The sequence below is a fragment of the Echeneis naucrates genome, chromosome 23, assembly GCF_900963305.1.
Source record: "Echeneis naucrates chromosome 23, fEcheNa1.1, whole genome shotgun sequence".
In the NCBI taxonomy this organism is placed as follows: Eukaryota; Metazoa; Chordata; class Actinopteri; order Carangiformes; family Echeneidae; genus Echeneis; species Echeneis naucrates.
In genome coordinates, this window is record NC_042533.1 from 4,781,201 (window position 1) to 4,795,531 (window position 14,331).

General features: G+C 41.6%; 2 protein-coding genes across 4 annotated transcripts; both read right to left on the reverse strand.

Annotated features, from left to right (window-relative positions):
- Positions 1–104: 104 nt before the first annotated feature.
- Positions 105–5,241, reverse strand: kera (keratocan). 3 transcript variants are annotated; one of them, XM_029495441.1, is made up of 3 exons: positions 5,033–5,241; positions 1,014–1,888; positions 105–893 (listed from the first exon to the last, which is right to left on the reverse strand). In XM_029495441.1, exons 1-3 carry the CDS (start codon positions 5,062–5,064, stop codon positions 724–726), a joined length of 1,077 nt encoding a protein of 358 aa, XP_029351301.1. In that variant the 5' UTR covers positions 5,065–5,241; the 3' UTR covers positions 105–723. The 3 variants fall into 3 exon arrangements, with proteins under 3 accessions (XP_029351301.1, XP_029351303.1, XP_029351302.1); XM_029495443.1 differs by lacking the exon at positions 5,033–5,241 and adding an exon at positions 3,091–3,120; XM_029495442.1 differs by lacking the exon at positions 5,033–5,241 and adding an exon at positions 2,286–2,361 and having other exon boundaries at positions 1,014–1,820.
- A 4,193-nt stretch (positions 5,242–9,434) lies between these two features.
- Positions 9,435–13,595, reverse strand: lum (lumican). The gene is made up of 3 exons (XM_029495149.1): positions 13,449–13,595; positions 11,507–12,385; positions 9,435–10,900 (listed from the first exon to the last, which is right to left on the reverse strand). The coding sequence occupies exons 2-3, from the start codon at positions 12,378–12,380 to the stop codon at positions 10,746–10,748; spliced, it is 1,029 nt and encodes a 342-aa protein (XP_029351009.1). The 5' UTR covers positions 12,381–12,385; positions 13,449–13,595; the 3' UTR covers positions 9,435–10,745.
- Positions 13,596–14,331: the final 736 nt, after the last annotated feature.

The window sequence follows — 14,331 nt, forward strand, 5'->3', positions numbered from 1 at the left end:
AGTGAAATTTCTTAGTCAACTAATAAAAAAAAGTGTGTTGGCATTTTCTTTTTAAAAACAGTCATCACATCTCTTTTGTATAGAAAACATTAAGGAATATTGGCCTTTAATATTCACAGGTCTTTTTTTTTTTTCAAATAGCATTAAATAAAAATAAATTACCTATAGTATGTATATGCATATTTGTATGGAGTTATTTTCTAATGTTAACAAGAACACAAGACCATTCATTTGGCTTCAAGTCTACATGTCTAAAAAGTACAATAAAGGAAATATAAAATAATAGTGATATTTTCTATGCATTAGGTTTAAATCCCGTTCATTAGATGTCCACATGCCAGAAATACATATTGTCCCCTAAATCACCATCATGCTACGCTGTAATATGTTTTGGTTCAGTCTACATGCAGATGTTCATACCAACATAAGGCACAACTAGTGGTCAACAGCTTTCTCCACCAATCATTGCATCTAACCAAACAGCTCCTTATGGACTTCATTGTTAGTAAAAATTCTACCGAAAAGGTTTCCTGAATCTGAAAGCGTTTCCTCACGACACAACAATAAAATAAGCTGATCTCAACTAGTGTCAAAAATTTCACAAGCATGCAAATATTAGTCATGTCACCATTTCTGGTTCCACGGGTGTCATCAAACTGGAGTCGCCAAGTCATCGACTGATATAAATTATAATTTGCCAACAACATCATGATGTTCATGTATTTAGATGACAATGGACCGAAGGAGGCGGAAGCAGAGGATGACATCCCGAGGAATCGGCGGCTTAATGTCGTTGCCATCCAACCGAAGGTAGCGCAGTCGAGGAACACTTTCATTGACAGAGTCGTCAACAGCATCGATGGAGACTGGGCAGACATTAGAGCCGCTTACACCTGTAACGACACAAAGGGAATTAGTGTTGCCAGCTCTGTCCAGTACACCGATGAGAGAAACTCTTCTCTATATATCTGAAATGAATGATTAAAATCAGAGAAGAAACAGTAGATGCTTACTTTTGATCTTGTTGTGGTCGAGGTGAAGGTGTTCAAGGCCCGAGGGAATGAGGGGAACCTCAGTCAGCTCGTTATGGGACAGCTGCAAGTCCAGAATGCTGGAGGCGTTAAACACGTCTTTTGGAACGCCACCACTCCCGAGTTTGTTGTGGTTCAGCCTCAGAAAGGCGACTTTAGGCAAACCTTTGAAGTAGCCGGCCGGGATCTTCTCGATGTTGTTGCCGTCAAGGAAGAGCTGAGTGGTGGTCGGCGGTAGACCAAGAGGCATGCTTGTCAGCTGGTTTTTGGCTAGGTTGATCTGTACCAGGTTGCTTAGACCCTTCAGGTTCACCTCGGTCACAGCATCGTCCATCAGCTTGTTCCCCTGGAGGTCCAGGAGGTTCAGTTTATCCAGACCATTGAAGACGCCAGCAGGGATCTTGGAGATTCGATTGCGAGAGAGACGTAGATGCTCCAAGCTGGCTGGCAAAGATGATGGCACAGAAGACAGGAGGTTGTCATCCATGTACAGATGGGCGAGGCGAGACATTGAGCCCAGCACTCCTTCTTCCACACCTTCACTGGTGATTTTGTTGTGGTTCAGGTTGATCCAGCGCAGCTGGGTGGCATTACGAAAGGCATCGGCCGACAGTGCTTCTATTAAATTGTTCTGCAAGTACAGATACCAGGTGTGCAGAGGAACATTGGGGATGCTCTTCAGGCCTTTATTGTCACAGTAGACAGCACGTGGGAAGTTGGCGGGGCAGCGACACTCTCGAGGGCAGGCTTGGATTTGGGCCAAAAATTCCTCATAAGGGATGTCCTGGCCAATAACTGGTGGCACCAGGCACAAGATGCAGAGAAAGCTCAGGAGGCGTGCCATCTCAATGTCCAGCCTATGATCGAAGGGAGAAAAGCAAAACAGTTTGTTCCAGAGTCTCTAAGGCAAAAAGACATATGAGTTCCTCATTTCTGGGGTAAAGAGAAGCAGAGTTGATATTGTCTTTTGCAAAGGATTGGGGGCTTTGAGAACTTAAGACCGTCTTGTAACTGGTGACCCAATACAACAATTTACACTTAGTGATTAGTGATTATAGTTTAACAACTCTGTTGCTGCAACCACTTCAAATGCTACCAATCATGTTGTATCTTCAAATGTAATGGAAAAAGCTCACAAAGTGTTCACAAAAGTGTTGCCGAATTTAGCCACAGCCCCAGTGAGTCTCCTAATGTCATTATCGCTGAATTCCAGTGGCAGCAGCCAGCACAGCATGATAGCCTGCTCTTTCCGGGTCATTACTTTGCCTGACAGGTAAAGCTGCAAAAACAGGATGCAAACCCAGGTCAACTTTAATTGTATTAAGGACATTAGGACACGCTCAGGCTTGAGGACTTTGAATGTCAGTTGTAAGCTGTAAACTCTTCATCAGGCTTTGAATTTAAAGTACATGGCAAAGCACATCATACAAGTCTCCACTTGATGCAATGAATATTGCAAATAAATGAAAATGCAGATCTGCGTTTGATCTAAATATTGTTCTTGTTCACTTGAGGAGAACTTGATTGTTCCTTGACAGTTCAGGAAATGAGCATTTACCCGAATAATAAACATTAAACGGGGCAAAGGAGGAAAAATGAAATGAAAAATACCCAGAACAACATAAGCTATGAAGTGCAGAAGTCCAAAAGAAAAAACAAAGAAGGCATCAGCTCTGCCATCTTCTAGCTGTCTACTTCATAAACTGAGATTCCTCTCAGCTGCCATCTGGTGCTTGTTTAAAGTTTTGATGCACTCCACGTTTGTCTGGAACTCATTCTGGGTTGGCCATGCTTTTCCATGGATGGGTGCACTTCAAAGACAAAGCTCACCTGTTTTGAGAGCAGAGCCTCTGGTTTTTAGCTGCACAGGGGTCAAAGCGTCTTTGCCCCAAATTTGGATTATGAGGTGTTGCGTGAATGCTAAAAGTGTGATTCACGCTTCCAGAAAGATTTAAAAAAAACAAAAAAAAACAAAGATATATTTATCTACAAAAAGAACCTGTACCAACCCTGCCATTCAAATGCACGGACGACTTTGCCCCCCATGAACCGGGCTTACCTTAAAGTCTGTAAGTTCCTCTTGCCTACGTCCTCCTTCAGCGAGTAGTCAAGCGAATGGCGAGACTACCTCTCACCCCCCTATATTTGTACCACTAGCTTGTTCATTCAACATGTGCCAGCCTGTCACTCATGATGACACCAAAGCTTCTTTTGGCCAATCAGATTCTGCAAAGATTAAAGGTCATTATCTCATGTTGTAGTGTCCTAAACCTTTTCAGCACTTGAGACATGGCCCACTTCGGGACAGGCTAATGCAAGCCTATCTGTTCTTTGTTTGCTCATCTCCACATGCACAGCCCTTCATCCCCGAGTGACACGCCGGATCTGTTTTTAACTCCACTCTCAAATCCTCGTCCTTTGCCGACCTTTGTGCTAATATTGTGCTGCTGCTGCTGCCCATAGTTTGATTGGGATTGATAACCTTGATGCAAAGTATAAAGTCTTACAGAGTTTGCAGTCAACAGGAAATTCGGTATAAACAACAAAAACAGAAAAGCTCACCCTTGTGGTTGTGTACGATGAGGAGAAAATTGAATTTAAGTACAATGTAATTGGGTAATTGAGTGCTAGACTAAATTATTTCTGTTTTATGGTCAATTATGAGGACTGTGATAAGTATCATTTTAGTATAATAAGAGGGAAGACAAGTTGTTTTGGCTCGACAGGAAATGCATCAAACCCAAAGATGACGCACTCTGCTTAAGTACGTAACGTTGTCTGCAGACATGAGAGGTAGTGATCTTGAGGTCAGCCTTAATCTGGGGGGGGATTTTACTGCACTCTGGCCATGCAAATTGTTTTTGGCGGCTTCAGGATTTGTGACCTTTCAGCAAGCCAGCATGAGATTGTGCTAATTTCCAGCTCTGACGGCAAAGGCTTGAATACAGCAGGATAAGCCTAACCGACTTGTGTGAGGATAGCAACAACGCTTATCCCTGATCAGCGTCGCAAGCCCATTAGAGCTCCTCCTCTGTTTACCAACGTGCATTTGTGAGCAGTGATCATTCAACCACACATGTTTGTAATCTCGGTCGTTCATTCATACCGTCATATCATATCTTTTAATGATAACATCTCAGTTATTTGCAGATATGCCTGATTCTTGCACTTAAAGAGCTGGTGCTGCCATGAACTGAAAGAAGTGAGCCCGATTTTCTTTCTGAGCACTGAGAATTACTTAAACAGATGAAATGACCCCAGTCAATAATTTATCTCACACTTGTTATTAAATATCCCAACTGCAGAAAATGGGGACGCCGGTCTTCACAGAAATCTGATAAATGGAAGAACATAACCTAAAGCAAATGTTGGCCGCAGTCTGGCTGACAGGCTAAGGAGAAACACATGCAGAGGAATATGATAATCCTAATTTCCTGCCAGGGGCTTTGTGTCCAAGCCAGCTATGTTAATTGCACAACGGGTTGCATTTGCACTGCATTGGTTTTGCAGGATCTGCTCCAGTTGATGGTTTTGCTGAAACCCACTTGATGACTTTGAAACATTTGGAAGAGTTAGAGCTGCTTACTACATCCAGCGCTGAGACAGTTACAGTGTATGTAATGTGGAAAAAACATGTCTGGCAGTAATAGTGACTTTCCAAGATTTGTGTCATTTGAAAAGTTCCAACAACCTCAGCTTTTTTTTTTTTTTTTGATTAGTTCATTCACTTCCAGGTGTGAACATGTTTGTAGAAAAGGTTGCTACGTGTTTATCTGTCACATCGTAGACACTTACATCTTCATCTACTTTGAATCCTTCTCTATTATTTGCAGGACCACTTCAAGATTTTTTGCACTACGTAAATTTTAAAAGGCATCAAAAGTAAAGGTCAATCCAGTCAGATGTTAACCACCTGAAAAATGAACTGCACGTTGGTTCAAGCTTTTCCTCCTCCCGTCTCAAACTGAATTATTATAAAAGAATGACAAGCTCATCTTTACCTGCTGCTCCAACTGGTGTGAGTGGTCGGCATGCAGCCAGGTGAGGTCTGCTCTTCTGCTCTTCCCGTAATTATCTCTGATGATTCTCCACAGCAGCTCTGATGTGGTCAAGACAGAGTGAGCCACCCTGGTTAGTCTTGTGTTTTTGGTTTGATTTCCCCAAAGGCTGCACCTTGGACATACACTGGTTGAACCGAGAGGATGGAGTAAGTGTTGTTGGTGGGAGGATGATTGTGTGTGAGTTGGGATGTCCTTTCGGAGCTTGTGTTGCCTATTTTTCTGCCAGCCCAGCAGTTTTTTTTTTTTTTCCTGCCTCTTTCGTTTTGTCTCCCCTTTTGTATAATATTTGAAGTCATCAGCTGTTGCCGTTGAGGGTTAAAGTGTTGTCACCCCACCCAACTTAGCCATTTGTTCTTCATTGGAGGATTTCCTCTTTACCCATCACTCTGGGGGAAGGGGGCACGGCCACTTTATGGCTCATTTCAGCTCACAGGCCTTAGGGGTGTGTTTGCAAGGCTGTCAGGTTAGGTTAGAGAGGAGCACAGAGGTGTCTGAACTCAGCCATTCATACACAAAAGTGACAACCCAAATCTTTTCGTAGTTTTTTCCTATCAGTGATATCAAATCAGCTATATATTTCTCCATCATTGCAGAGAAGTTTCATTGATGTCATTGCCAGAAAGAGCTTAACAATATAATTTGTGTGTCGTGGTAGAGGAGGAAAGTCTGGCCACAAATAAAGTTAACCACTTCTTTGACAGTAAAAATCTAAGTTTATTATGTTTTCAGTGACTCAGCAGCGAGGTGCAGAGGAAACTTCAATCTCAGTAAACCAGACAGAGGAGACAGCAATTAATCTGATGAATACATGAGTTTGTGATATTTCCAAAAGCACCCAAAATCATCTGCGAAGACAAAACACCTGTGTGCACGTTAATAATGAAAGCATACCTGCCTACTTTTAAAGAGGAGGGTGCTCCACGTGGTTTTTTTATGTCACGTAATGCGAGAAGGATGGCAATGTTTGTCCAGTAATAGGTTCATTCACAAGACACAAAAACTATCCGTCCATCCAAAGGTTTTCATGAGTACTTACTAATTTGTCACGAATTAAAAGAAATCAGATTAGATAGACAGATTAGATTAGATTTGTGGTGCTGTTGTGAAACTCAGGATGTTCGATGCAAATATAGACCTTCAAGGGGGTTATTCTGCAGTTGAATCAGGAAATAGTTGCGCAGCACAATAGATTATTAAAGTAGTTACTTTGTGGTAATATCATGCATAAAACCAAGGTCAGCGCCGTCCTCCAAACCCACATCAGAAACAAGTGCAAAGTTTTGTGCCCAAGAACTCCACAATGAATCCAGTGAAAACAACAAATAAAAAAAATTAAAAACATCAGAATGGTACTTTCAGTGAAGCTTGCTTTTACTACGTCCACGAATGAAACAAAAAAGAGGCTAGTTTTTTCTTCCTCTTCTGTCTCCCCTCCCTGTCTCAGTATGTTGTTACTCAGCCAGCTGTGTGTGTGTTTCTTTTCAGGCTGCAGATGAAACATCTGGAGCCCATGTCCATAGCTTTGGGGACATGGGTGAGAAAAAGAGAAACGAACCAACAAAAAAAAATTAAAGGATCGGAGGAGAGCTTGAAGTAAGGGAGGGAAGTGAAATATTAAGTAAGAACTGAGAGGAGAGTTCAGCTGGAAGGCAGATCAGAATGACAATGGCTGAGTGCAGTTTCTGACTGAAAACAGAGAGAGCAGCTGGAGATGGTCTGGACTGAAAGATGGCCTTTGGAGTTGATCTTTCAGGCCTCGACTGCTGATTATACTTTCACCTACAGTCCTGAGCAGGAGGACGCGGTGCTTAAGGCTTTATGAAGGGGTTTATTGTCTAGACACGTGCAGCAGGGGCTCTACGCAAGATTTAAATAAGGGCGACTCAGGGGGAAGTGGAGGAAATTGTCCTAGATTGGGAATAGGAACAAGTGACCATATGAAAACATGTGAAATCTGAAAAAAGTGGTTAGAACCAACATGTATGTGTGTAAAGGTAGTGGCAGTGAGTAAACCACAAGCATTTTTACCTCCCGGCTTGTGTTAAGTTTCACTGGGCAATAATAGATAAAATAGACCTTTAAATGACTCTAGCTTTGGCTGCCATTGGCAAGCGGAGGGATTTTAAAACTGCTTCACATCCATTCACAGCCAGAGAGCTACCCACTTTCATTTACACTAACTTTAACTGACTTTTAAGGCTGGCTCTGGTTACAAACACCTAGAAGGAATCGTACAGGATATCTGGAAGCTATTTAGTTAATAAGCGTAAATGCCACAAATCTAATCAACTAACCTAATGGCGTCTTCTCTAATAAGGAACTGACTAATCCTGTAAGAAGAAGTGCACAGTGGTTCCAGCACATGTGGAACACATCAGGGAGGATTAGATGTGTTGTTACTGGTAGTGTACAAATCTGCAAAGGCAGTATTCATATTAAAAAGAAAAAAGAAGTGACAAGTTAATGTCAAGTACATGCCCCAGGACAACGGGATATGGATTTATTATATCTCAAAGAACCTTTTAAAGAGTTTAACCAGGCCTCGCAGTTTATAGTCGTTTCAAGCTTTTGTCATTCTCTAGATATAGCTGAGGGAGATGCTGAAAGCACAACTTCATGATTTCAACTCTGCTGTTTCCAAAAACAGCAGAACTTGTATATTTTGAGAATTGCCTATTCTGGCTTCCAGATTTTTATGGCCGCATGAACCGATAATGAAAAGCAGGCTTTGTAAGCTCTGACATTATCCAGAGTTATTTTCTAGTGATGTAGGCATGACTTGGTCCAGTTGTGAGTCAGTGATACAACGCCACACGCTTGTTTAAAGCTTCAGAAGAATAAGAGCTCACAATCACAATAGTCAAATGACATTCAATAACCAGTTGTACAGCAACTCCTGTGTGTTATGACAAATGTGAGACAGCAGTAGCTGCCCACCAGGAATGTATATTGCACGGGGTCAAAGAAAAAAGTGATTTAAAGTGAAAGATATTTCAAGCACCTCATCTCAGTGTCATTACAAGACAGTCAGCCTTTGAAAAGTGGTGCACAAACTGAAAGGAATGTGCTGCTTTTAGGGTTTTCTTTCCCTCTGGCGCACTATTAGACATACATTTCAGACTCCTAAAATCACAAGACTAGAAGAACGTGGCCAAAAACCTTGAACAGAAATCCCTGGAATCCTCATTCATCTTGATTGTTTTCAGGGTAACCTGCTGAGATGCAAACCAGCAGAGAAAACAGAGCTAGGCGAGGATTTTCTCTGCAGAAAACAAAGATGCTGGTAGAAAACCTTTGGATGAACCTACATGAGGTGTTCTTAAAATGTTTCAATATTGGCTGTAAAAGAAAACGTTAGGCATTTACAGAGAAATTACTACAAATGGTGACAGAGAGCAGATGGCGGATGACCTGAGGATTCAAATATGCAGATTGAAATTTATCTTATTGGAATCAGTTCAGTATGACAGCCCTCGCTTAAGGAAATGTTAACTGTTTGTGCTGAAGCTGCACAGACCAAATGAAGAACTTTTGGAAAACTGTCATGGAGAATTTGTGGTTTCTATGTGAGACAGTAGGGAGGGTAGATTTACACAGAAAATATCTTAAAGCTGCAGTATCAAGTAAAACCCTGCAACCCCTGCATCCCTCCAGGACCAGCAGTTTTTGTTCCAGCTACGCTCAAATGTGGGACTGAACCAAGATTATAGGTCCTCATGGAGCTTCTGACAATAAGTCAAACCTAAGGAAGATTAAATACAAATGAGGCCCACAATGTAGGGAGCATTTAAAACAGATGGGGGGGCAGTTGAATGTAAACAGTGTGTCACAAAGTACAATACATAAATCATCAAAACATGTAAAGCAAAACAAAACCAAAAAATTATGACCGTCACAAAGATGTGGACTAAAAGAAAAATGGTGGCTAATAAAAGTTTTATAGCGTACAAGTTGGTGGTTACCTGAAGCAGTCGCACCCGTTTTTACGGCCCAAGCAGAACCAGATTAAACTCCAACTGCTTGAAAAACTCTTCTAGACAACACTATGATTGCTTTGTTTGCTAGCTCCTTTGACGTGGCTTCAACTTATGCCTAAAAGCCTTTAGCCCCTAAAATCCTCTAAAAGTCGCCACTGCTACCTTTTTCTTTGATATAATTATAGAGCAATGAGATTCTTATACAATTCAACTCCTTTATATTCTATTTATACAGGCAGTGCCAATGTTGTCCTTATAACTAGCTAATAATAGATTTATTATGAATAAACCAATACTAACTTAGTATAAACACAAAAAGGATACCTTGTTAAAAAGTATCACAGCAATTAAATTTTGAAGCATAATATTCTTGTCAGAGTTGACTATTTATTTCCATACATGCTAGAAATGAATTACAGCAGGTTTAAAAAGCAATATCATACAAATATTTGGGAAACATAGTTTTATTCAACTGTGTTTGGTTTCCTCACAGTAAATCAGAGCAGTTATTGAGTCAAAGGCCACATCAGAAATCACAACAAAAAGACAAACGAAACCTCAACAAGTCTAATACAGCTAATAACGACCACCCTGCCAAGTTGACTTTGTCTTGTTATTGTAAACAACAACGTACAAATGAGAGCACCTTAACTGCAAAAGCTGTAGTTTATTATCAAAGAATGGTACCACTGGATGCATGCAAGTAATGCAAAGGTTGTATACAAATCAGCAATGTGCATGACAGTGAAGAGCTGGAAATGAATCAACGTGAAGAAAATAACTGGACTCAAGATTTCTGAAAAAGAAAGAGAAGTTCAGTGTGAAAAGTATTTTCTTATGAGGATAAACTCCAAGTTCTTCTTTTTTCTTTTTTTTTTATGCACGCTGAAGTTATTTACCTAAAGACCATGGATATTTCTAATTTCACCACTGGTTAGATAAGATATCAAGTCCATCAGTGGGACATCATGCATCAACACATATTTTAATGTGAATTTAAAGTGGATTAAAAACAATTATAGACACGAGCAAGTAACACTTTTTTAAGTTACAGTTTGATCAAAAGTTTCTCACAAAGGCAATACACGTTGAGTACGCAATCCTTATTTGCTGGGTCGTTGCACAGCAATGGAGTGACCTCTGCACTCATATTATTTCATACATGCTAGACAATGGAACATACAAGACAGACGACACAATGGCGCTACAAGAGAACTGAGACACTGGAGAACCTAAACCACCGTTTACTCCATTATATCTGAATTCAGTTGTATAAAAAGTTTGGAATGTTTAAAGTGTGTGTGTTTTAATCAAAGCACAGGAATTTCTATTCATACAACATTACTTTTTACCTTGTCCAGGCTAATTGTTCCCCCTGCCTCTTTTTCTGCAGATCTTGAAATACAAAGAATGATGCTTACTCATTTAACAATTTAAATTGTATTGTGTTCTATCGCATATTTTCCCAGAAATTGATAGATATTTAATAGATGAAGGTGCCATTACGATACCCCAGATTAGGCATCCAACTTCTGTCGGAGGCAAGGATTTGGACGTACTTTGAAATGTAGGACAGACATTTACGCCCACAACACTTTCAGCTGAGCTTCGTCATGACAGAGGAGGGGAGGGGAGGGGAGGGGGGGTGAGGGGGTTGACAGATTTGTGGGAGGTCCTTATTCAAACATGATATCTGAAGCTACGCGCAGGCAGTTGGAGGTGTCGGGGGGCATGCTGTGCTGTGTGATGAGGTTGGCGTCCAGACGCAGATGCTTCAGGCGGGAATAGTTGACGGGCCCCATGAACTTGCAGAAACTTGACAGGTCAAACTCTACAAAGAATCAAACATGCAGAGAAAGTTATGGAGGTATTTAAGAATTGCTATAGACCATTGAATTCCGTTAATGTTGGGGTTTAAAGGTATCATTTGGAATTTTTTTTTTTTTTTTTTTTTACATGCAGTAGGAATACAGAGCTATGTTGTTAGAAGTGGAGTCCATTTTTGATGACTCATCTTGAACTCCAGGCAACACGTACATTTATCCAATCAAATGTGTTTTAGATTCCTCCCCCCATCATAGTGGGCAGCTAGCATAGCAATTTAGACCATCGTAGGAGGTTTATATTGAGGTTGAAGTCTTTCCTTTTACAATGTGTGGATCTTACAATGTGGGTGAGGAACTTGTGTTGGAGGCCACAATTTTCCGTAGCCCAATTTCTCTTTACATTCCAATAAATCTTTTCTGTTTGCCAATTCCTGCCCAACTGTGACTGACTCAATTTAATTTAAATCCGTAAGTCACGATTGTGGATCTGAAGACGATCTAAGCTCAGATTCACTGTGACTTTAAGAAGACTGCACAAAAATGCTTCAGCTAAATTGCAGAGTGAGAGATCTGGAGTAAAACGATGCCAGCTTGTATAAATTGCCACTCACTGTTGATCTCATTTGCCTGGAGGTATAGTTGCTCCAGCTGCTCATTGATCTCAGGGATGGCCTGCAGCTTGTTGAAAGACAGGTCCAGCTCAATCAGTGACGTCACATTGAACACTCCAGCGGGGATACCGCCGTCCGCAATCTTGTTGTGGGAGATCCTTAGGTACTGCAGAGAGGGCAGCTTGTTCAGGTATCCGGCTCCGACACCCTCGATTTCATTGTAGTCAGCATAAAGGATTTCCAGTGAACTGGGGACACCAGCTGGCAGCTTCTTCAGCTTATTGTGGCTCACATCCAGGGACAGGAGCTTCTTTGGCCCTTTGAAGGCCCCTGAAATGGCGTCAGAGGTTAGTTCATTGTGCTGAAGGTTGATGGACGTCAAATTTTCTTTGTCATTCAAGAGTCCAGAGGGGAACTTGGACAGTTTGTTGTGCATGATCTTCAGCTCGTCGAGAGCCTTTGAGGGAGGGATGACTGGCTCTGTGAGGTTGTTGTAACTGAAGAAGAGCTTCTCCAGGCCAGTGAGTTTGTCGATTGTTCCCTTAGCTATCTTAGCATTGGTGAGCTGGTTGTTGTCAAGTACAAGCCAGCGAAGCTCAGCAGTAACATTATCAAACACTCCTGCCTTGATCTCTTCGATCTTGTTGTTCTGGAGATACAAGTATTTGATCCCTGATGGGACTATGGGGACAAACTTGAGCTTGCGGTTGTCACAATACATGGCAGAAGGGAAGTTGATTGGGCACTCGCATTCTTGATTACAGTTGGGTCCTGAGGGTCCTAGCATGGAAACAGGCTGGTAGTCGTAGTCATAATACTGGCAAAGGGCCATACTGACCAGTATGGCCAACACGGGCACACGCAGAAGAGACATGTCTTCTGGGGATCCAACAGACATAGGGTGAGGGGAAGAAGGGAAAAAACATAGAAAAGTTTAAAAAATTGGAGTTTCAAAGAGCATCTTAAACAGAAGAAGAAAAATGGACTTGATTCATTGGAAGTCCTGCTATAATTGTAATTGTGATGGCAAAATGGGCTTTTTGACAATTCTAGCTGATGTTCAGATCAATTATAAATCCTACTCTTGAGCAGAACAAACTACACTAAACTGTGGCATAAAGAGACTAGCGTCTTACCCACCAACACACACTAGTGCCACACCCACTCCCCAGAGTGTTTGGGGAGATAATCGGTCAAGAGTTCATGTCAAACGATGGAGCTCATTGAGTCCCACATTCCTTGATTCTGTTATCCGTGTCGAGCCACATTATTACAGCTGCAGCTTGAACCAAACTGCACCGCTCCCAGAACTTCTTGATCCATCATCTTGATAGATTTCTCCATTAACAGGCAATGCGGGCAATAATGCAGTGCAGATGTTCAACAATATACAAAATGGGTGAACGTGAAGATATTACACTGTCGTTAAGATAGTGTTTGCATGTGGGACAGTAAAAATAAAAGTGATTTTCACCATCATTTAGGTTTATAAACAGTGAAGCAAACACACAGCAGGATGAAATCAAATCACATCTAAGACTAATTTAGAGTCATGGTACTAAAAAAAGCTGCTCTGCAGACAATGCAAAACCAGAATGATGAATTCCAGACCCATGAAAAATGCAGACAGACACTGGATCCAAGTACAACAGATAACTTTTTCGAAGTCTAAAGTCTCCAAAAGCTATGAAACAACCATATGAAGCACTTTACAGAGCCATATAATCTTGGAAGATCTAGGCTAACACAGCAATCTTGCTTTTCTTCAATTCAATATCCAAATTATAAAACTTGCTCTGGCTATTCTGACCACCTCTGCTGCAGCACTAGCCCATGCCCAAAAGCATAGCTGTGACATCTGATAATCCCATCCGGAAAACAGAAATAAAGAGGAATCATCAAACAGGAAATCACAAATCCATGCCTCCATATGCGAGCTTACCTGTGCTTCTCTCTTGTCGTGTGTGTGGGGTGCAGGGCCAGTAGGTAAGAACAGTGTGGTGTTCAAAAACTGGAAGTCTCTGGAGAAAAACACAGAAGGAAAGAAGGAGAGAGGGGGAGGAGAGAGAGAGAGAGGGGTAGATGGAGAGCCAGGGAGGAAAAAAAGGAGGAGGAGGAGGAGGAGGAGGAGGGGGGAGGAGAGGAGGCTTCTTCTTCCTGGAGTCAGTCAGGTCGTCATCCAAACTGAAGATGCCATCAGTATGAATGTATGGAGGGGGTGGGGGTCATCATCAAAAGACGGCAGTCACCCGAATGTGAGCAGGTGCACACAAAACTTCAAAAATATTGATGTTATCTCCACTTTTTCCGTCTTTTCTCACCTTTATAAAGTCTTCCACATCCTTTAATTGTTCCCCCCAGACATGTTTACAAGTTCACCTCAGAGCTGGGTGGAAGTTGCATGGAAAAATCTGAAGAGCATGAGAAGTTATATGTGGAAAAATACAAAAATGATCTCTGGCAGCCATTTAACCAAGCCACCGGTCATGAGACTCAATTCAAGGCTACTTCTCAAGCTGTGAATGAGGCTTCGGAAAATTTGACAAGGTGGTTATGGGGGAGCCAGAGAAGACTTACATAACATTTGAAGAAAACATTTCTCCTCTTCTGTTTCTGGACAAAGGGGGGGGGAAAGGTGCGCTGAAGCAGGTCCAATTGATCCCATATGTCTTTTCTGTAAATGCTCGCGTTCCCACATATTTCTTGTCCACACATGGCAATCATCCTCCTCTACAACAACATACAAACAGTAAGACAAATAGACCAAGGTGGTGTTTTACTTATCTGAGAGGATGGGCTGAAGGACAAAATGGCCAAATGTTTCT